This window comes from Danio rerio, chromosome 2 (genome assembly GCF_049306965.1).
Source record: "Danio rerio strain Tuebingen ecotype United States chromosome 2, GRCz12tu, whole genome shotgun sequence".
Classification (NCBI taxonomy): domain Eukaryota; kingdom Metazoa; phylum Chordata; class Actinopteri; order Cypriniformes; family Danionidae; genus Danio; species Danio rerio.
The window spans coordinates 4,041,120-4,062,500 of NC_133177.1; the positions used below are offsets into that span (position 1 = coordinate 4,041,120).

Here is a 21,381-nt window from a genome sequence, read left to right on the forward strand (position 1 = left end):
TCAGCATGCTGTGTAGTTTAAGAAATCAGTGAAATCCTGCTAGATTTGACATCATGCTGCTTTGTTTGCTGCAGTAACCGTTATTTCTGCAGTTCTATAGGCGCCAGCCTGCTGAATTAGCTAGATTTAAGATTTTTATTCAGTATATGAATAACGTTTTAGTTTAGGATTAGTTTCTTACATTAATATTTAACAAATTTACTGTAAGTTAAAATCTCGCCAGTGCTTCCGGTTGAAACCTAAAGTGGTTTTAAGGTCTTAAAATGTATGGAAAGAGTCTTAAAAAAGGTCTTAAAGTTTTTAAGTTTCTTTATCTGGTTTCTATATACTTTGTAACATATAAAGCAGCTAAAGAGGTCGAAATGATGCTGATTTATTGAGTGTTTCTGCTTGTCGGTTCCATTTAGGTCATTATTGATGATTATCATTCTGCCTGATGGCGGTGAGTCAGACACTTTCTCGTTTTCTCTTTTTGCATACAACAAACAAGACCATTACTGGAACATCATTCCACTGACCAGGTAAGCTTACAAATAATATCTGTTCCTGACAGTCATCTTTAATGTTCTGATGGTATTCTGAGTAATGAATGGAGATCATGTCAGATTTATTTATTTATTTATTTACTTTTGTCTATAACACTTTGAAAAATGTCTCTTGATGACAGAGTTCTTTATTTCAGAGATCATGAAAAATAAAGTATAATTTAAATGTTTTAAAATGTACTTTATTTATAAATAAATCTAATTTTAGCAGCTGTTAGTCTTCTTTAGTGTCACATTAAAAACGTAGGATTATTATCAATGTTGAGAACAGTTGTGCTGCTGAATATGTTTATGGTAAACACCATTTATTTGAGATTGTGTACTGTATTTATTTACTAATTTTGGAAACGTGCATCCTTGTTAGAAAAAAAAGCTATTCTTAAAAATAAAATCCATGCTGAAAAATCCAGCTTAGGCTGGTTGGCTGGTTTTAGCTGGTTGACCAGGCTGGTTTTAGAGGGGTTTTGGCCATTTCCAGGCTGGTTTCCAGCCATTCCTAGCCTGGTCTTAGCTGGTCAGGTTGGAAAATGACCAGCTAAAACCAGCTTGACCAGCCTGGTTTAAGCTGGACATAGCTGGTTTTGGCTGGGCTCCCAGTCTGGCTAGGCTGGTCAAGCTGGTTTTAGCTGGTCATCTCCCAGCCTGACCAGCTAAGACCAGGCTGGAAATGGCCAAAACCCCTCTAAAACCAGCCTGGTCGACCAGCTAAAACCAGCCAACCAGCCTAGGCTGGTTTAAGCTGGATTTTTCAGCAGGGAGGGCTGTTGTTGTAGATGTGTTTTGGAAGCAATTTGAAACATTTTAAAAATATTTTGGCTTATTGAACAAAATGAATGAAATGACTCGAAAAAAGATTCGTTCATCTCGATGAACGAGACTTAAAGATCCGAGCTAGTAAAATGATCCAAACTTCCCATCACTAATTAAATCAGACGTCTCACGTCGGCACGTTTTAGACCGGCAATCTTCCTTCTGCGTTCGCACAGCGCAGCATTTTGGCAAATTACTGGGATTGTTACAACTTCTCTTTCCAGAAAATAGCCAGAACGAATTTACCGGTATTTTAAAAAGGGTCTGTTCACACATACACACCTTTCCGGAAAATTGCCGGTAATTTTCCAGCAAGGTCTGTATGTAGGGGCTAATGATTTCCATTGTATGTCAATGGCATTTTCCCCCCAAAACTTTTCAGAATAATGTTTAAAACTACTATTAAAATTACCGCTAGGTGGTGGTATTTTCATACATTATGAGAAACCATTTGAAATTGAGCTATTTGATATATATTTTTTGTCTGATTTCTTATAGAATCAATGACTATTCACTTTTTTCTCTCATAAGCAGGGCCTTCATCTGTTGTCCTGCTATATATTGTTACTAGGACACATCATGATGCCAAACTCATCATCAGGACCAGGAGGTGAGCAGGATGTTTAAGAGTCATGAGTTCAGTTTAATGCTTGTGAAACCTTTGGCTGCTGGCTTGAGTGTGTGGGATACTTGGGACATTTTTTCCAGAGGCATATTGACGTCAAATACTAACTCTTATGTATGGCAACCAAAACCAACATCTGATAGACGTCATAGAGGTAACATCCTCACAACTTCAAGCTGTAATAACATTAGATGTTGATATTTTGTTGTTTTTAGGTTGCGTTGGAAAGTAACCAAAATGCAATGTCTGTCCGGCATTGGACATTAACATTGGCCTGATGTTGGGTTCTGACGTCAAATCAATTTTCATTTCCACCTAATTCAACGTCCCAGAACGTTGGAATACAACACCAATCTGACGTCATGTTGACGTCCTGTGCCTGCTGAGTTTTTTTTTTTTTTTTTTAAGGAAAAACTCACTTAATTTTTAAATATTATTACTTAACACATTATATGTTTTGCTTGTCTAATGCCTCTTGATTAAAGATATTTTAGATATTTGGTCTTGAAAAAAGACACAAAAAAACTCCACAAAGAAAAAGGCTGGTATTAAATAAAAAGCTTTTAAATTAATTTTTGGTCATAATTCTCATTTTATGATGATGCATCTAACCCCAGTGGAAATCATAATGCTTCATCTCACCCCAGGGTGTGTTACAATTAACCTAGATTATGTTTGTAAATTTAACACGTAATATTTCACTCCTGTTTCAAACGAAACTAAGCATTTTCTGTTTGTGCTGTAAAGATAACATCAATGCAATTTAAAAACAGACACTTGTAACTAGTTTGAATCACACTCTGAACACTGGCTTCTCAAAAATAAAGAGGAAGGTAACAACTTTCCCCAGTCTTTCCTACTTAAGGCCAGTAGAGGGCGATATTTGAATGCGACAAATCATTAACGCCCTATATTTAAGTTTGTTTCCCCCACTTTAATAAAAGAACTGATCTATTATGGAGATGGATAGTTCAGAGAAAAGTGTTAATCATGCTGCTCTGCTTGGGATCTTCAGGTGTGTGTCGGTTGCTGGCCTCTTTGCTGTATGGCCTGGAGTCTCACATGGACACCTCAGAGGACAGTTCATTTCTACAGGACATGCTCATGGGCAACACTCTGCATCTGCTTATTAAGGTCAGACTTTATTTTAGCAGCCACCGGTATATGAGTGGTGTTAGCCCACTTTAGGCACTGCTGTTTGCCAGTCCTATATGACTTGAATCGGACAAAATTATTCAGACCAAGTTGTTCCACTGGCTTGACCCTATAAAGAAGAAATTCCTGCTCATATGAGGAGTATTTATAAGGTTTTAGAGCATTTTTCTCAGGTTGCGAGTGTGTAGGTTTGGTCATTTGTCTTTTATGGCAATCAATAGGTATTTGTCATTAGGGATGTAATGATTATAGTTTTTGGTTGTACGATTATAGTATTTTTACTATATAGTATTTTACTTTATTATTAGAGGAATAATCAAGGTTTCACGGTTATTATGCATTCATACATTTTAAAACTACCAGTTTCTAAAACCACATGAAAACTCTTTATATTTTAAAGTGTTGTTTATTGCTGCTCAGCAACCAAATAATACTGTACAACACAAAATAATAATGAATAAACAATAGTCCATTTCTCTTTGCACTTAAAAATAAGTGAAAAAACTTTCTGACATTTAAACAAGTAATAATTTTGAACAGAAAATGAATAAAGAAAATTAATAAATAAACAAATAATAAATAAGCAAATAAAAAAATTAATTAATTAATAAACAAACAAATTAATATATAAATAATCAAATAAATAAATAAACAAATAATGAATAAATAAATAAATAAATAAATAAATATTAAATGAACAAATAATAAATCAATAATAAATAAACAAATAATAAATAAATAAATAAATGATTAAATAAATAAACAAATAAATAAATAATAAATAAATAAATAAAACAAACAAATAAATAAATAAATAAACAAATAATAAATAATTTAAATAATAAATAAACAAATAATAAATTTATTTACTTTATAAAGAGCTGAGCCCCCCTAAAATCTTCCCTATAGCGCTCCCGGGTTTTTCTGCAGTCTCGATGCACGCACATCCTGGTTGTTTACAAACCGGTAATTCGCCTATAGGATTTTTTTTGCATGTGCAAAACATGAAACTGAAATGTCTGATATGCCAATTCTCACCACAAAACAAGTTCCAGCTAATGTCAGAATCCATGTCAGCAGCGAACGCAAACATGCAACTAAAGGATTACACTAAGCACTCGCAAAGAGAGAATGTTTGCTGCTTTTTCCAAGGCTCTGCTAGATACGACTAAAGGAAATCTGAGCTACTTTTTATTTTTCCCCTGTTGGAAAACAAGTAATTATACTTCCATTCCAAACAAGAACGAAGAAACTTCACAAGAAACACACCATAAGAATCAGAAATAAATGTAGCATGCGGTTCGAGTCACAATACATCTCCGTAAATTGTTTTGCACATGACTGAGTTCACAGAAATGCCAGTGCTTTTATCTTTGCTATATATAAGATGCACAATGTCTGAAACTGAAATGTCTGATATGCCAATTCTCACCACACATGGTTTTAAGGCACAGCAAGATGCACAGAGAGCTCGGTGTCTGGTTTTGGTGTGTGATGTCATCTATTAAAAAATGTTGAATAGTTTTAGTTTATACATCTGTTTTCAAACACGCTCATCTTTATGAGTAGCGTTAGCTGTGTGAGGGCCGTAAATATGATTACATCTTCCTTGGCTGGTATTCTAATAGCTTTCCCATTGCCTAGACCGTATATAAAGCCCAGCCGGTGGACAGACAGACAGATAAACACCCAAAACTCATTCAGCAGGGTGTGAATTATGCAAATTATATATATATTATGTGTGACGGTAATGTTAATTTGTGCTCCAGTGAAGCAAATTTCTATATTTAATTCATTAATTCATTTTCCTTCACCTTAGTCTATATTACAGAGGTCGCCGCAACTATTCCAGCATATGTTTTACACAGCGGATGCCTTTAAGCTGCAACCCAGTGCTGGGAAACACCCATACACACTCATCCACACACAATCATATACACTACTGTCAATGGGAAACCGGAGCACCCGGAGGAAACCCACGCCAACACAGGGAGAAAATGCAAAGTCTACGCAGAAACGCCAACTGACCCAGCTGGGACTTGAACTGGTGACAGTGCTGTGAGGCGACAGTGCTAATCACTGAACCACCATGTCACCCATATTTAATTCAGTTACATCAAACTATTAACCAAACTTATCAGTGTTTTGTTGGATATTGTGTTTATTCTGATCGAGTGCTCTCTGATTGGCTATTTTAGATGATGTGATAGTCAAAGATGACCTATTTTTGATGCTGTAAAAAACAAACAATGACAAATTTGAATTCATAAACACCAATAAACAGACGACCACGTTTATTTTGATTTATTTTAGTTTTATTTGATTTCATGTATTATTTTACTGTGAGAGCAGAGGGCCCTATCGTACACCGGTCACAATAAGGCGCAAGACGTGTTTGGCGCAATTTGTTGCTATTTTCAGACCAGCACAACTGTAATTTTCACGTTTTGCACCATGTAGTTTAAATGGCAAATCTATTTGCACCACTTTATGGATTTATGGGTTTGCTGGTCTTGTTAAGGATATTTATTGTTCTTTTTCTTGGTAGCTGCATGGAGGGCGCCATAGCGACCAGCGTCTTCCAGTAGAATGTTTTGAACAGCATTTACAACTGGTAATTTGCAATCCGAAAATGTGTTTCAATAGCGTTTTGCGTGGATTACGGAGTGTTTTTGTGACACACAACTGGTGTGTGTGTTAAAGCCGTTATAATCTGTCAGATGTGGTTGAAGCGCAAGAGAAAAACATCCTGTCTGTCTGTCTGTCTGTCTGTCTGTCTGTCTGTCTGTCTGTCTGTCTGTGTGTGTGTGTTCCCGACCTGTTAGCTCAGCGGCTCTTAAATTCACACACACAGTTAGGTTTACGTCAATAGAAGGAATGCCACACCAAACCAGGGTGTCTGCAGGGTTTTAAAAAGTATTAGAAGTTGATTAAAAGGTATTAAAAAGTCTTAATCACGGTTTTACGAGGTCTTAAATTTTGTTCAAGCATTGTCCAAAGTGTTTGACTCCAAAAAAAACTGATATATTTATTTTCCTCTTAATATTAACAACGGCATGCTCGATCCACGTGTCCGGGCCGAGGTGCGTCCGTCTGGGTAATGTCACCTAGTTTGCGACAAACGTAGGAAAGTGATGTGACGCTTTCCACATCTAGTGAAACCACAAAGCGAAACAAACGGGAAAATGTAAGTTTGCTTACTCCTGGTTGGGGAAAAACGAGTTGGCTGAAAACAATGGCTGAAGCCTGTCACTGTAAACAACAACATAATTTATTCTTTCAAGCTTTATTTCTTCTGAGCTTATCTGTTGCATGGTTTTGCTTCATTGATTTATTTAACTACAACTGTTAAAGGTACAGATTTGATACTGATTAGAACTTGGAGAGGCGATGAAGTCTTTAAATATTCTGAGAAGGTCTTTAAAAAGTCTTAAAAAAGGTATTGAAATTCCCTTAAGCATTCCTGCATATACCCTGCAAACACACTAATTATATTTTCGATATGTATTATATAAGATCAAAGTAAACTTATGTATTATTAAAGAGAGCAAACTATTTCTTGCTATTTAAAGCACTGACTCTCATCTTGTTTTTACGTCCTTCAATAAACTGATCAAGAGTTAATCAGAGGAGAGCAGAACTCCCCTGTAATACACACTGATCACACTGTGTGATGTATTACTCGCGTAATTCAGAGTAACATTTTGCTACTAGATGAATCTGAGAGGTGAGGGTCCACGTTCACCCTCAGCGCTTTGGACGGGGGTTTAACGCCACTTCTGCTCTTCTTGCAGGTCTATGACAGGCTGCAGAAGTACAGGGCCCAGCGCCCCGCTCCGCTGCTGGACAGCACACAGGGCCTGGCTCACCGCGTAAGTTCTCCTCTGGGGCGCCTCGTGGTTTTTGTCTCCAGACCAAAAGTGATCAGACAATCCAGAGACGTTGGGACGGGATTCAGTTGCAGGACCTTTTAGTCTGTTTAGTGTTGTCGGTTTGAAGTGTACTGGAAGGGATTACTAGCGAACACCCCTAGAGTCACATAAACATATGCACTGCACACGCAGACACTCGCTGGTTTATTGTGTTATTTTTTTAATGAAATAATTTGGCAACTCTCATCCATGTTCAGGACCAAAACATCTGCATTTTTTGGTGCATAAATGTCCAACATGACGCAGTTTTCCATTACATCTATCAACTGTAAAATGTTAGTTAGGAAACTTGTGGAAACTGAAGGCCTGAAATTAAAGTAAAATAGCTTGTTTGTTGTTGTTGTTGTTTTTTAATATTGGTAACTTAATTTTATGAGTTAAGCACTTAGTTAAGTCAACTTAAATATTAAAAAAGAAAAACAGTCTTGCATTAAGAGAAACCAGTGGAAAATCAACGTTAAAGAGCCCCTGTTATGCATTATAAAGGTCATATTTTGGTTTTGGGGGTCTCCAACAACATGCTGATCTGCATGCAAGGTCAAAAACACTATCATTGTTTTATAATATACATTTATTTTACCTAATTATCCCAACGACTCCCGTACGATTCGTTCAGCGATTTAATTGTTCCCAAACTCCTCCTCAGCAGAATGCTTGCCTCAGCACACCTGCCTGGGTGTTTCAAATATACCTAGTAAGACCCTGATTAGCTTATTCACATGTGTTTGATTAGGGTTGGAGCTAATGGAGTTTGATGTTCCCTGATCTACAGCAACCCACTTGACAATATTATGTATCTATGACTAGAAAGAGCTGGATTGGGTGTGTTTAATTGGACCAAGTTTGGTAACCCTTGAGTCATACATAGGTTGCACACTCATTAATGTGGTGCATTGTGGGATTGATTACATGCACTTCAGAACGTCCACTATGGTTTCAGAGACCACTACAAACGGCTGCTCCCACTACTAGTGCATTATTAAAGTGTATAGGGGTAATGGAAAACTTAAACATCGCATAAAACAGCGAATAAATCAGTTTTTCCATCCAACAAGTCAAAAAGAACAAAATCATCACTTCTTTATAAAATGGCGGCAAATATCAATAATAATAATAATAGTAATAATAATAATAATAATAATAAAATGCCACTGTGGGCCTTGTTTAAAATATAATAAAATTATTGTCCCTCAAAAGACAAAGATAAAACCTGGATGGAAACTTTTCTTCACTCTTCGACTTGACTTTCTCCTTATTTCACATTTAATTTTTATTATTCTTTCAGCCTCTGTCTTCCCTTATTAGTTATATCCCTTTAACAACAATCACATCGCATGTTTTATTAAAATATATTTTCCTCTTCCTTTCACATCTTGCAAAAACACTCAGCTGCCTGTATCATTTCAGTTCTGCTGAGACTCTTAAAACAAAGATTACCTCCAGCTCTTGACTGCGTACGCTGTATTTCATTAAGTCCAGGAGAGGTTTTAAAACAATATCAATTTCCATCTTCTCTCAGGCTGAAAATGAAGAAGACGTTTTGGAGCATTAAGCCGTTAAAAGCATTTTCCTTATATGTCGCGGCTCAGTGTAAAATTTCATTTTTGGAGGTTTAATGTATGTTTAATGTCAGGTCCGGGGTCACCCTCAACCGCATTCAGTCTAGCTGCTTGTTGCTCGGCTGAACCACAACAGAAACGGCGATTTCTCCAGGGTTCTTGGTGCTGTGGCTGTTTGACCTGCTATGTAAACACTCGCATAGCATTGTCAAGTAGGTTGGCGTAGATTGAACTGGACCTCTGAGCTTTGCCAAAGCAAACTGGCACCAGATCAGTTCATAATACCTGGTGCACACATTAAGCCAAATGGCATGCTCAAAAACTTCTCTTTTAGCACTAAAATGGTCCAGTAACTAGTTATATATGTGTATTAATGCATATTTATAGGCTTACTCACTTTTCTTAGGCTTAGTCCCTGTTTATCAGGGACTGCCACAATGGAATGAACCACCAATTATTCTGTCATATGTTTCATATGGTGGTACCCTTCCAATATTTATGGACTGTATTACCAAAATGATCGCATTTTCAGGTAACACTGTAAAAAATGCAATCAGTACAACATGATGGAATTAAGTAACTTATTAGATTTAGGATATTTAAGTGGATTGAACTTTAAACAGTTATGTTGTCCTTAAAACACCTCAAGAATTGTGTTGTTTCACCTCATTTTAAATAAGTAGTTTGAACAAACATCATTTTTTGAGTGCGTGTTGCTCAGCTGAACCCCAACAGAAACGGCAAGTTCTCCAGGGTTTTTTTGGTGCCGTGGCTTTTTGACTTGCTATGCAAACATATTATTGTCACATGGGTTGGTGTGATTAAACCAGAAGTCTAAGCTTTGCCAAAGCAAACTGGCACCAGATCAGTTCATGATACCTGGTGCATACATTAGGCCAAATGGCATGCTCAAAAACTTCTCTTTTAACACTAGAATGGTCCTGTAACTATATATGTGTATTAATGCATATTTATAGGCTTACTCACTATTCTTCGGCTAAGTGCCTGTTTATTAGGGGCTGCAACAAAGGAATGAACCGCCAATTATTCTGTCATATGTTTCATATGGTGGATGCCCTTCCAATATTTATAGACTGTATTACCAGAAAGATTGGGTTTTCAGGGTACACTGTAAAAAATGCTGGGTTCTACGCAATCTATTTGTGTCAGTGCAACATGAAGGAATTAAGTTAATAATTTTAGCCAATTTAAGTGGATTAAACTTAAAAAAAAGTATGTTCTTCCCAAAAAAAAAATTTTTTTTTTGCCAAAGCAAACTGGCACCAGATCAGTTCATGATACCTGATGCATACATTAAGCCAAATGGCATGCTCAAAATCTTCTCTTTTAACACTAGAACTACCAAGGTGATCATTCTTACAGATAAGAAATTTATTAATTTAATAACTTCATTAAATTAATACTCTATAATACCCAGAAAATATCTTAAATATCTTTCAATCTAACGTTATTTTGTTCAAATTGCAAAACATAAAAAGTTCTGAGTATTTCTATCTAGCAAAACTTGCACTGCTGCTTGTGAAGTGAAAGTGAGGTGTGTAGCTTCGCCAGCAGTCTAGAACTATTTATATATGGATAAATACATACAGTGCATCCGGAAGGTATTCATAGCGCTTCACTTTTTCCACATTTGTAATGTCACAGCCTTATTCCAAAATGGATTAAATTTGTTTATTTACTCATTATTCTACACATAATACTGCATAATTACAATGTGAAACAATGTTTATTAAAATTCCTGCTAATTTATCAAATATAAAGAACCTGAAAAATCACATATACATCAGTATTCACAGCCTTTGCCGTGTAGCTCTAAACTGAGCTCAGGTACATTCTGTTTCCACTGATCATTCTTGAGATGTTTCAGCAGCTTCGATGGAGTTCACCTGTGGTCAATTCAGTTGATTGGACATGATTTGAAACGGCATACACCTGTCTATAGAAGGTCCCAAGGTTGACAGTGCATGTTAAAGCACAAACCAAGCATGAAGACATAGGAACTGTCTGTAGACCTCTGAGACAAGATTGTGGAAGGCTGTGGAAGGTTGCAGAAAAGGTTACAGAAGGTTTCTGCTGCTCTGAAAGTTTCAATGAGCACAGCAGCCTCCATTATCTGTAGGTGGAAGATATTTGGAACTACCAAGACACTTACTAGAGCTGTCCGGCCATCTAAGCTGAGTGATCAGTGGAGAAGGGCCTTAGTCAGGGAGGTGATCAATAACCCAATGGTCACTCTGTCTGAGCTCCAGTGTTCTTCTGTGGAGAGAGGAGAACCATCTGTGCAGCAATCCACCAATCAGGCCTGTATAGTAGAGTGGCCAGACGAAAGCCACTCCCGACCTGGAACTTGCCAAAAGGCATCTGAAGGACTCTCAGACCATAAGAAACTAAATTCTCTGCTCTGATGAGACTAAAACTGAACTCTTTGGAGTGAACGCCAGGCGTTACGTTTGGAGAAAAGCAGGCAGCGCTCATCACCAGGCCAATATCATCCCTACAGTGAAGCATGGTGGTGGCAGCATCATGCTGTGGGGAAGTTTTTCAGCAGCAGGAACTAGAAGACTAGTCAGGATAGAGGGAAAGATGAATGCAGCAATGTACAGAGACATCCTGAATGAAGACCTGATGTAGAGTACTCTTAACCTCAGACTGGGGTGACGGTTCATCTTCCAGCAGGACAATGACCCAAAGCACACCAACAAAATATCAATGGAGTGGCTTCACAATAACTCTGTGAATGTCCTTAAGTGGCCCAGCCAGAGCCCAGACCAAAATCCTATTGAACATCTCTGGAGAGATCTGAAAATGGCTGTACACTGTCGCTTCCCATCCAACCTGATAAAGCTTGAGAGGTACTGCAAAGAGGAATGGGTAAAAATTCCCATAGGCAGGTGTGCCAAGCTTGTGGCATCATATTCAAAAAGACCTGAGGCTGTAATCGCTGCCAAACGTGCATCAACAAAGTATTGAGCAAAGGCTGTGAATACTGATGTACATGTGATTTTTCAGGTATATTATTTTATAAATGTGCAACAATTTCAACAAAACTTTTTTTTCACATTGTCATTATGGGGTATTGTGTGTAGAATGTTGAGGAAATAAATGAATTTAATCCATTCAAGAATAAAGCTGTAACATAAAAATGTGGAAAAAGTAAAGCGCTATCAATAATTTACAGATGCACTGTATTTATACGGTAGGCTTTCTTTTCTCCCCGTTAAAATCTCTGTTTTATTAGGGATTGCCACAGCCGAATGAACCATATGTTTCATATGTTTCTATATTTATCGGCTGTATTACCAAAAAGAATCTTTTTTTTTTTTTTTTTGCAAGGTAATGATTAATAAATAAGATGACAGATGCAAAGCTTAATTCTAAAATTTCAATGGACCCTTTTCACAAGACAGCTCTGATGCATTTCTTGGTCGTCAGCATCTTAAATCCTTAAGTTTTTACTGTTTTGTTTCTTTTATTAAAAGATATACACATTTATATGTGTATGTATATATTAAAACATATTTGCATCAAATTAAAATAAAACTCAGAGTTTATGGGGGCAGGACAGTAAATTTGTTCTCTCCCCTGGCTGCCTTTATCAGTCTCACACTATTTTTTTTTTATATATATATTTCTGAAAGTCTTTATAACACCATTGTGGAGTTTTTCTTTAATTCTTTCAGCAAATAGGATCATAAAGAAATGTATTTGTTGTACTTTTCCATTCACTGTGCTCTAAGTTAACCCAACTACCATGATTTACACTACAGAGAAACCCGAAAATGTGAAAAGTCCATGGAAGCTTTGAATGTAAATATGAAATGACAAATTGACGTCTTATATGGGAATGGTCAGAATGACCACTATGGCCATTCTAGTAGTTATAGAATTGTCTTACAGAATCTCTTTTAAGCTACCATATATGCATTACTGTATTTCATTTTTCCTTCTAGCTAGCAGAAGAGCTGCAGGATACAGTCAACAGTCCAGAGACAACAGAGCTGTTAAACCTGCTTTCCAAACCTCATGTACAGGTGAGAACAATACATACATTTGGGTCAACCCTTATTATATATATATATATATATATATATATATATATATATATATATATATATATATATATATATATAGTATATATATATATAGTATATATATATATAGTAGTTAGCATTTGAAGTGGCTCAAAATACTTAATCCAGAATTGGTCAAGACAAGAATGAGTGTAATTCAATTTGGTGAAAGGTTTATACCATAAATGTCGCATTTCTAAAGGTGCTTTTGACTCACAGATGTTGGTAACAACCAAAGAAATCCATATATAAAAAGAAAACAAATCTAATTAGTTTACAAATTATGTGTAATAAATTGAAATGACGCAGGGAACACATGAAGAAAGGGAGGTTTAGAAAGACATGGAAAGCCCAGACAGCAGCTGAAATCTCTTAGAAGTTCTTCAGCAAACCTCTGCCCTATGTTATTGTAAATTAATATTCCCTGCTTTAGTCTGACATCTACATTAGCTGGATGATGAAGATGAAACCAGGGTGGACATTTCAGCAAGACAATGATCCAAAACACAGCCAAGGAGACTCTGGAATGCTTTCAGAGAAAGAAAATCAAGCTGTAGAATGGTCCAATCACCTGATCTGAACTCAATAGAAAATACAACATAAAGCTCTGATTTGATAGACGAGACCCACAGAACCATCAGGATTTTTACACTTTTAATCTGTGAAAAACTCTCACCTGAGCAATGCATGTGACGTCATTCTCCATATGAGAGGCGTCTTTAGTTTAGTTTAGTTGTTTACAGGGTTAATGCACATTAATAAACATTACTGTCAAATGTGCCAGAATTAGCTAAGAATGGCTATTTTTCATCTGTAGACCCCTTACAGAATGTTAAAAAGTCACACCTAAAATAGAAGCACAGCATTAAACATTAAATACACTTTCATATATAAAATACAGTTTACAGTCAGTTGGCATTTCTGTGTCGAGTTTGCATGTTCTGCCTGTGCTGGTGTGGGTTTCCTCTGGGTTCCCCACAGTAAAAACACATGCGCTATAGGTGAATTGGGTGAACTAATTTGGCCCGTAGTGTATGAGTGTATGAGTGTGTGTGAATGTGAGAGTGTATGGGTGTTTTCCAGTACTAGGTTGCAGCTGGAAGTGCGTTTACTGCGTAAAACATATGCTGGAATAGTTGGCGGCTCGTTCTGCTGTGGCGATCACTGATAAATAAGGCAAAGGAAAATATGCCAAAGGAAAATAGATAAATCTTTACTGTTCATTGATCGCTCATGTTAGTGAAAACATTAACTAATGCAGCCTGATTGTAAAGTGTTACATGTGATACTGTACCTATGTTTTGTTTTGTTATCCTTTTCAGACTCTTCTGTTAGTGCATGATGTGGTGGCGCAGAAAAGGTTTGACCCTCGGTTGCCGCCTCTGCCCCCTTTACCTGATTGCAACGAGGAAGATGAAGATTCAATCAAGATTGTTTGCCTGGTTAAAAACCAAGAGCCACTGGTGAGTGCATAACATAACCGAGTAAATCCTATAGAGTCGAACTCTAGAGGGCCACTGGTCTGCAGAGTTTAATGTACAAATAAAGTCAAAACTAACCGTATTGATTTGGTTAGCTCACATTGCTAGTTTTGTGGTGAACAATTCATCAGTGCAGGTCATTAAGAAAAAAAAACAAGTTTGCTCTTGTAATATAAAATTAAAATCTGAAAATACACTTCCTGTTTGCGTTCAATTAAATTCTCAGATTAGGGCTGTTTCTCAATTCCAAGAACGCAGAGAACGGACTAGCGTTCTTGTGAAGACCGGTCTTGCCAGGGGTCCTCGGAAGAACGAACTCAGGAGACCGCGAGAGCAGAGAATGCGTCCTTTGAGAATTGAGATGCTGCGTTCTTCCTGATGGTCACATGACCTTCACGTGTTTTAAATGGTAAATTATTTAAACATTACAGCCTTCATACAACGATTTATTGTTTCCCCCCTCTTCAAAATATATACTCTGCATAAAAACATTATCAATATACTCTGCACAATATAAATAAAACAGATTTTAATACGAATTTCAACAAACAAACACCCTTAATGTGTTTATTCCTTTATTAAGATGTAAATGGTAATGTTTACTTCCACCGATTCATTTAGGGAAACTCCTGAGGTAAATAAGTGATATCTCTGAACTTTAATAATAAATCTAAATAAAATGCAGCGCTTCCCACCTCCAGTCGCAATGACTTCTGGAACTTCCAGAGCGAGTTCGGTGCTCAAGTCTGCATCGGTGCGTCCTCGATATCAAGATCACATCCGGGAAGTTTCACGCGTCCTCCGTACTTGCGGTGTTGAGTATTGGAACTGAACTTAGGCAGCTGATGATGACGTTGCACGAGGACGCAAGACCGCTGAAGAACGCATATTGAGAAACAGCCTAGGTCTGCGCGAAGAATTGGGCGGGGCTAACATACTTAGCCACGCCCCTCCAGCTGTCAGTTTTGACAAAAAACATAAATGGCGATGAGGAGGAGGTGTCATGAGGAGGCTCTACCTAAACACCTTTGCTGATCTTTCTAAATTAAATGCCTACTTTACTACATCCAATCAGCTCACAGTAGAAAAAACAAGCCACGCCCATTGTTTTCTCGCTTAATACTCCTTTTCTCTAGGAACTGGATCACTATATGAAAAATACAACGGGCGCAGCTTCCGGTTCATGTAGACTTGAACTCCAACTTTCTTCAAAGCCGCTGTGTGGAAGTTGCTAGTAGACAGTGGCTGTATCTGAAATCATCCCCATGTGCCCTCATTCATTATTTCCTACATTGGTCCTCTGAAAGGAGTGAATGAAAACTAGTGAGCTAATATTCGCACTGAGTGCACTGACGAGGTGCTGTTTTGTTTGTTGTGCTTTGCTATAGCAGATAAATTCCTCAGGCGAATTAGGTTTTACATACGCCTGTCACAATAATCAATATATCGACTTGTCGCACATAGTGTTGTCATGATATTTTTTTGTATTTGCTTGTTTATTTTACAGGGACAATACACTTGACATTGTTATACAAAGATATCCGATGTTTTGTACATAGGGCATATAGCATAAACCTAATTTGCAGCCCTCGTCCCTGGTTAGGCTTTACATTAAAAAAAATTAAAATATAATAACAAAACAGTCAAGAATAAAACACGATACAGCAGACATGTACAATATTTACAGAGCCATAAACATAAGATGCAAGTCCATATGGATAAAGAGAAATGTAAATGGGACCAACCCGTTGTCATGATATTGGAATTCTGTCATGATACTGGAATAACTGGCCATTGAGTTCGTTCTTAAACAGCGCTGATTTGCCATTGTATTCACATGCTCAACAGAAATGACTGTGATTGGCCGTGAAGGTCATCAGTTCACCGGACTCACTGCTGGTAACTGAGTGTAACCACAGACAAAGGGAGCGTTTTAAAGTCACGTCAACCAGTTGGTCTGTTTATAAGCTGACATCCTAGCGGTCCGCTAATGAATCGTGGCTTTGAAACACGTACACTTTCTATTTCATAGGATGTTACTGTAAACCTCACTCCTCTGACCTCTAAAGGTGCTCTACCGACAATTGGTAGAGGCCATAGTCTTTAGCCTCCTTTTTAGAGCAACCGACTCTCATGCGGAAGGTCGCCGGTTCGATCCCAGCTGAGAGCGGGTTGGGTGGTTTACGACCGGCAGGGTTACACTACAGCAGAATGAACCCCCAACTATTCCAGCATATACTTTATGCAGTGGATGCCCTTCAAGCCAGTACTGGGAAACACCCATACACATTCATTCATACACTTAAACACTACGGCCAATTTAGTGTATCCAACTCGCCTATAGTGCATGCATTTGGACTGTGGAGGAAACCATCGCCACATGAGAGAACATGCAAACTCCACACAGTAATGCCAACTAATCCTGTTGGGACTCGAACCAGCAACCTTCTTGTTGTGAGAGAGGGTGCTCGCTGCAGAGCCATTTGAGGAGAGGTGAGCTCCAGAGAGGGGGAGCATGAGCTGTCGCTCCTCCTCCTGTAAGCTGTTTTAATGCGTACACCAACCCCACCCCTAACCCTACCCCCAGTGACATCACTCGTAGAAGAAGTGCAAAAAAGGTGGAGCTCAAGCTTAAGCTCCCCCTCTCTGGAGCTCACCTCTCCTCAAATGGCTCTGCAGCGAGCACCACTTGTGTTGTGAGGCAACAGTGCTGCATATACTACTATCATAAAATACTTTTATTACAGTAGTAGAAGCACTGCAGTTAATTCATTATAGGCAGTCATACAGTATCCCCAGTATAAATGAGATTCGTCAATGAGATACAATAGCATTAGCCACACTATCAGACATGATATCGTACCTTTACAGAAAAAAAAGGTTATTCACAGGTTAACTTTCTTTAGATTATCATCTTTAGGTCAAGACCGTGGCGTTGAAGTTGATTAGGAATTAACTGAAGTCAAGTAAATGTGATTACTTTGTACTGGATTATAATCAGCAGAGCACTAACAAGGCCCACATATTTAGAGAGAAGATTTGGATTATGATTCAGAAGAATATCAAAGTGCAACCTGGATCAGTCAGAATCATACTTTCCACAATCCCTGAACAAAAACACATGCATTTATATTTGGGGTAAGGAGAGCTCTAATACAAATAGGAAACACTGTACAGCGTTCTGTATATAAACTGCTTGCCTATAGATGAAACCCTCTCAAATGAGGCTCATCTTTTTGTATTGTTCGGTTTATCCTTCTCATTCTCAGTGTCTTATTTATAATGTATAGCTTTTAAAATGCCAATTTTGCCCATTATGATTTTTTGGGGTATAACATCTGCTGAATCAGGGGTGCTCAATCCTGTTCCTGGAGATCTACCTTCCTGTACAGTTTAGCTCCTACCCTGATCAAACCCACCTGAACCAATTAATAAGGACCTGAAATCCACTTGATAATTACAGACAGGTGTGTTTGATAAGGGTTGCAACTGAAATCTGCAGGAAGGTAGATCTCCAGGAACAGGATTGGCCACCCCTGTGCTGAATAATGCTGAAGTGGACTCAAACGAAAAATAAATATGAATATCAACGACTTAATGGATTTATTCATTTATTTTCCTTCAGCTTAATCTCCATTTCATGGGTTACCACAGCAGAATAAACCGCTAACTATTCCAGCATATGTTTTACACCGCAGTTGCCCTTCCAGCCGCAACCCAGCACTGGGAAATTGATTTATTATTATTATTTTAAATGTGTTGTCTTCCATGATTGTGATTTGAATCATCACTATTAGCATGAGGTGGCAATAAAATGTTCTACCTATTTCTCTTCATGACCTTTATCCTGAGTTGCTATAAGCTAGATTACATAAACAGTTCAAAAAGTTCAATAAATTAAAAGTTATATTCCTTTTAAATTTATGAAAATAATAAAACAATAAATGTATATATTATTGTATTACATAAAATAAGTGTTTTTTCAAAACCTGTTAAGTCCAAATATAGCAGAAAATCTAAATATTTAAACAAATTATATTCCAAAATTTTCCAAGTTGATATCTCTAAAGATGAGCTTTCAGTCAAATTTGGTTTGGCTGCAGTACCAAAAATCACCACCAGGTGACATTCAGATTACATTAGTGACCCTATGTTTTGAAGAATATGAACAATTTTTTAAATACTTTTGACAGTACTTGTAAAATTCTAAAAAGGTTTGGGCAGTGAGGTGATATTTGACTTAAAATTAGTCTCTAAAAAACATTTTAAAAATGGATTGCTGTAGCAAAGTAATGCTTTACGACTCTGAAGAGTAACCTTGTGGCAAATTACAGAAATATCTTATCTTATCAATTAATAAATAAATTGGAAACTAGAGGTTGTAAGCTTTCAAATGATATATAGTTTGTCGTGATTGCTTTATGTTCAGACTACAATATTATGGTTTAAATATGTAGACGCAAAAGGATTTTGATCTCTTACTCTTCCTAAATAACAAAATAATATTAATAAAGTTTTTCATGATTAGATCAGGATGTAATTGCACTATATTGAAGATACCAGTTCTGCAATCAGGACGATGGTAGTTATGGGCTTAAATCTTGGTCTCCTGATGCCAGTTATTTCAGAGGCTTATTTCAAAGGACTAAACATTTATTAATTTTAGAATCATCTGCAAGCTGTTAAAATATTTTGGAGGGGTTTAGCTTGGACAGCAGTAGTAGCTGTGGAATGGTATTCAGTGTGTGTCTGTTGACTATCCTGGAAGATAAACCATTTTAGTACATGAATAAAATGTGGGAAAATTATGGATTTCTTTTCAGAACACTGTTGGTTGGGTTAGGGAAGTGGGTGATCTGGTCAGTCGGTGCTTTTGAAAACACTACTGGTTGGGTTTAGGGAAGAAGGAGGGTCAGTGTATCTTTTGGTCATTGGATATTTATTTTAGAAACAGATATTAAAAAACAAGAAACGATTTATTTATTTATTTATTTTATTTAAAAAAAATTAAATTCAATGCGTTTTTTGAATTTTAAAACTAAAATAAAAAAACAGCTCGGTTTTTCTTTTTCCATGGTGAATAACCAAAATTCAAAAATGATTTCATTTTCTTTCTTTTTTTTTCGAATAACAAAAAATTGAATCGTGAAAAAACAAAAACAAATAAACACTTTTTTTTTTTTTTTTTTTGAAACCAGAGAGGCCAACTCATTTATGGTGACACAATGCTGACCTGCTAGCCTACTATTGTTTTTTTCCACTTAATCTCTTTTTTCCACTTTTCCTCTAAAACATGACTCATTTTTGTTTTTCAATATCTGTTTCTAAAATAAATATCCAATGACCAAAAGATACACTGACCGAGGAGGGTGGGTCAGTCAATTGGTTGGTCAGTCAGTCAGTAGACAGCGGCCTCTGGTGGATTTACGAGAGAACAGCAGGTGCGAATGGCACTCGCGAGAGAAAGTTGAGATCTGAAAAAACATACACAGCGGACTCTAGTGGATTTGCGAAAACAAAAACTGCAAAAAACGTAGCTCCTGGGACATATTTGGCGCTCTCCAGAAATGTATACATGAGTACGTTTTCAGAATGAGCCTTATTACTGTGTACATTAAATCAGAAATGATGATGCTAATATAGACCTGAAGCTTACCATGGCCATGCACAATTCATTGTGTTCATATTTGATTTAGTTGATTTGTTTCGATCCAACAAACCTGAAGGATTCATTTCACTACCAGCTGATTTCTTCAGACACTGAAGCAAAAAGAATAAGACGTATAACGTCAACAAAGCTGTATAATATAACTAAAATCTCTCTTTTTTTTTTTTTTGGTGGTAATTAGATCTTTATAGTTTCCCTCATCATGTTTGACTGTTTTGCCATGGTTCCATGCAACACTTAACTCTCAGCTTCAACATGTTTAAGATTCCTTTTGCAGTATTCACACCTGTATAAGCCTTCCTGAAAAAGTCTTCTCTCCAGATTTCACATCCAGATGGTCACAAATTGATTTATAAGTCAGGTTTTCGAGCAATCATTCCCCTCAGATTTGTAAACTGGAGCTTTACGGCTGATTTGCTTTGAATGATAGCTGTAACTTTGGAAATTTGTATCTCTGAATGACAGCTTGAAGAACATCAGCAAACGTGTGTTTTGCAGGGAGCCACCATAAAGAGAGACGAGTCGTCTGGAGCTATAATCGTGGCTCGGGTCATGAGAGGAGGAGCTGCTGATAGAAGTGGTGAGTTGCATTGTAATTTATAAATATAATACAGTAAATAGCGCTTAACTCACAATGCCTTAAATGTGATGCTATGTTACTATGTGGGCCATGTATAACGCATTTACTAACATGAACATACAATGATTGATTTGACTCGTTTTTGCTTTGAAAGAATAATACTTTTGTCACCCCATTGGCAGATTATATTACTTGTTTCAAGGGAAAACACTTATTTTTGACATATTACTTCTGAAAACAAGACAATGTTTTGCTTGTCTAGAAAATGCTTCTTGATTTAGATATTTTAAGATATTTGGACTATAAACAAGACAAAAACTTTAAGTGAGAACAGCATTTTTTGCAGTGCAGGGTGTGGAATGACATGAGGGTGAGTAATTACTAACCAGGCCTGGAAAACAAATCACAGTCAGGTTTCTTGGGGTCTTCCTGACCCCAAATATTAGTAGACCAATTACATAGAAATATATGAATTTTATATGATTACCTAAATAACATTTTTTACAGTCACTTCTTAACTTTGCATTTGACTTGAGGTTTGGTGAAATCGCAGACAAATGCCTGAAATCACAGGCACATCTGCGCTTGTTTATATGAGTAACAATCACACAGTGTGAACTATCAAAGACATGATCTGAGAGAATCGCTGATGATGCCGTCAGATATTTGGCGTACTCAAAAACATGCGGTGTGAAATGTGTTCTGGTTGAAAATAACATCAGTGATTACCTCCAGCCAATGAGAGAGCAGCATTCGCTAGTGTGGGTATCTGCAGGCCAGCGGGAGGTTGAGGGAGAAGTTAAAAGGGCTTTTTTTTGGTCTGTTTGGAGCCAAGAAATGGAGGAAAAACTACTGTTAATTTGGCAGGAGCACCCGTGTCTATTTGACATGTCATCTGAGACATATCACAACCAGGTCAAAAAAGAAAAAAGTTG

General features: G+C 37.1%; 1 protein-coding gene across 2 annotated transcripts in view; it reads left to right on the plus strand.

Moving 5' to 3' along the window:
- mpp7b (MAGUK p55 scaffold protein 7b) overlaps positions 1–21,381 on the plus strand; it is a 178,121-nt gene that overhangs the window by 583 nt on the left and 156,157 nt on the right. The window contains exons 2-8 of one of the 2 annotated variants that reach the window (XM_073922600.1): positions 408–521; positions 1,887–1,965; positions 2,996–3,114; positions 6,930–7,007; positions 12,598–12,678; positions 14,040–14,180; positions 20,365–20,446. In XM_073922600.1, coding sequence (XP_073778701.1) covers positions 1,935–1,965; positions 2,996–3,114; positions 6,930–7,007; positions 12,598–12,678; positions 14,040–14,180; positions 20,365–20,446 — 532 coding nt within the window. In that variant the 5' untranslated portion in view covers positions 408–521; positions 1,887–1,934. Of the gene's footprint in view, positions 1–407; positions 522–1,886; positions 1,966–2,995; positions 3,115–6,929; positions 7,008–12,597; positions 12,679–14,039; positions 14,181–20,364; positions 20,447–21,381 lie in introns of those variants that run through there. The other variant, XM_073922598.1, reaches the window with a different exon arrangement.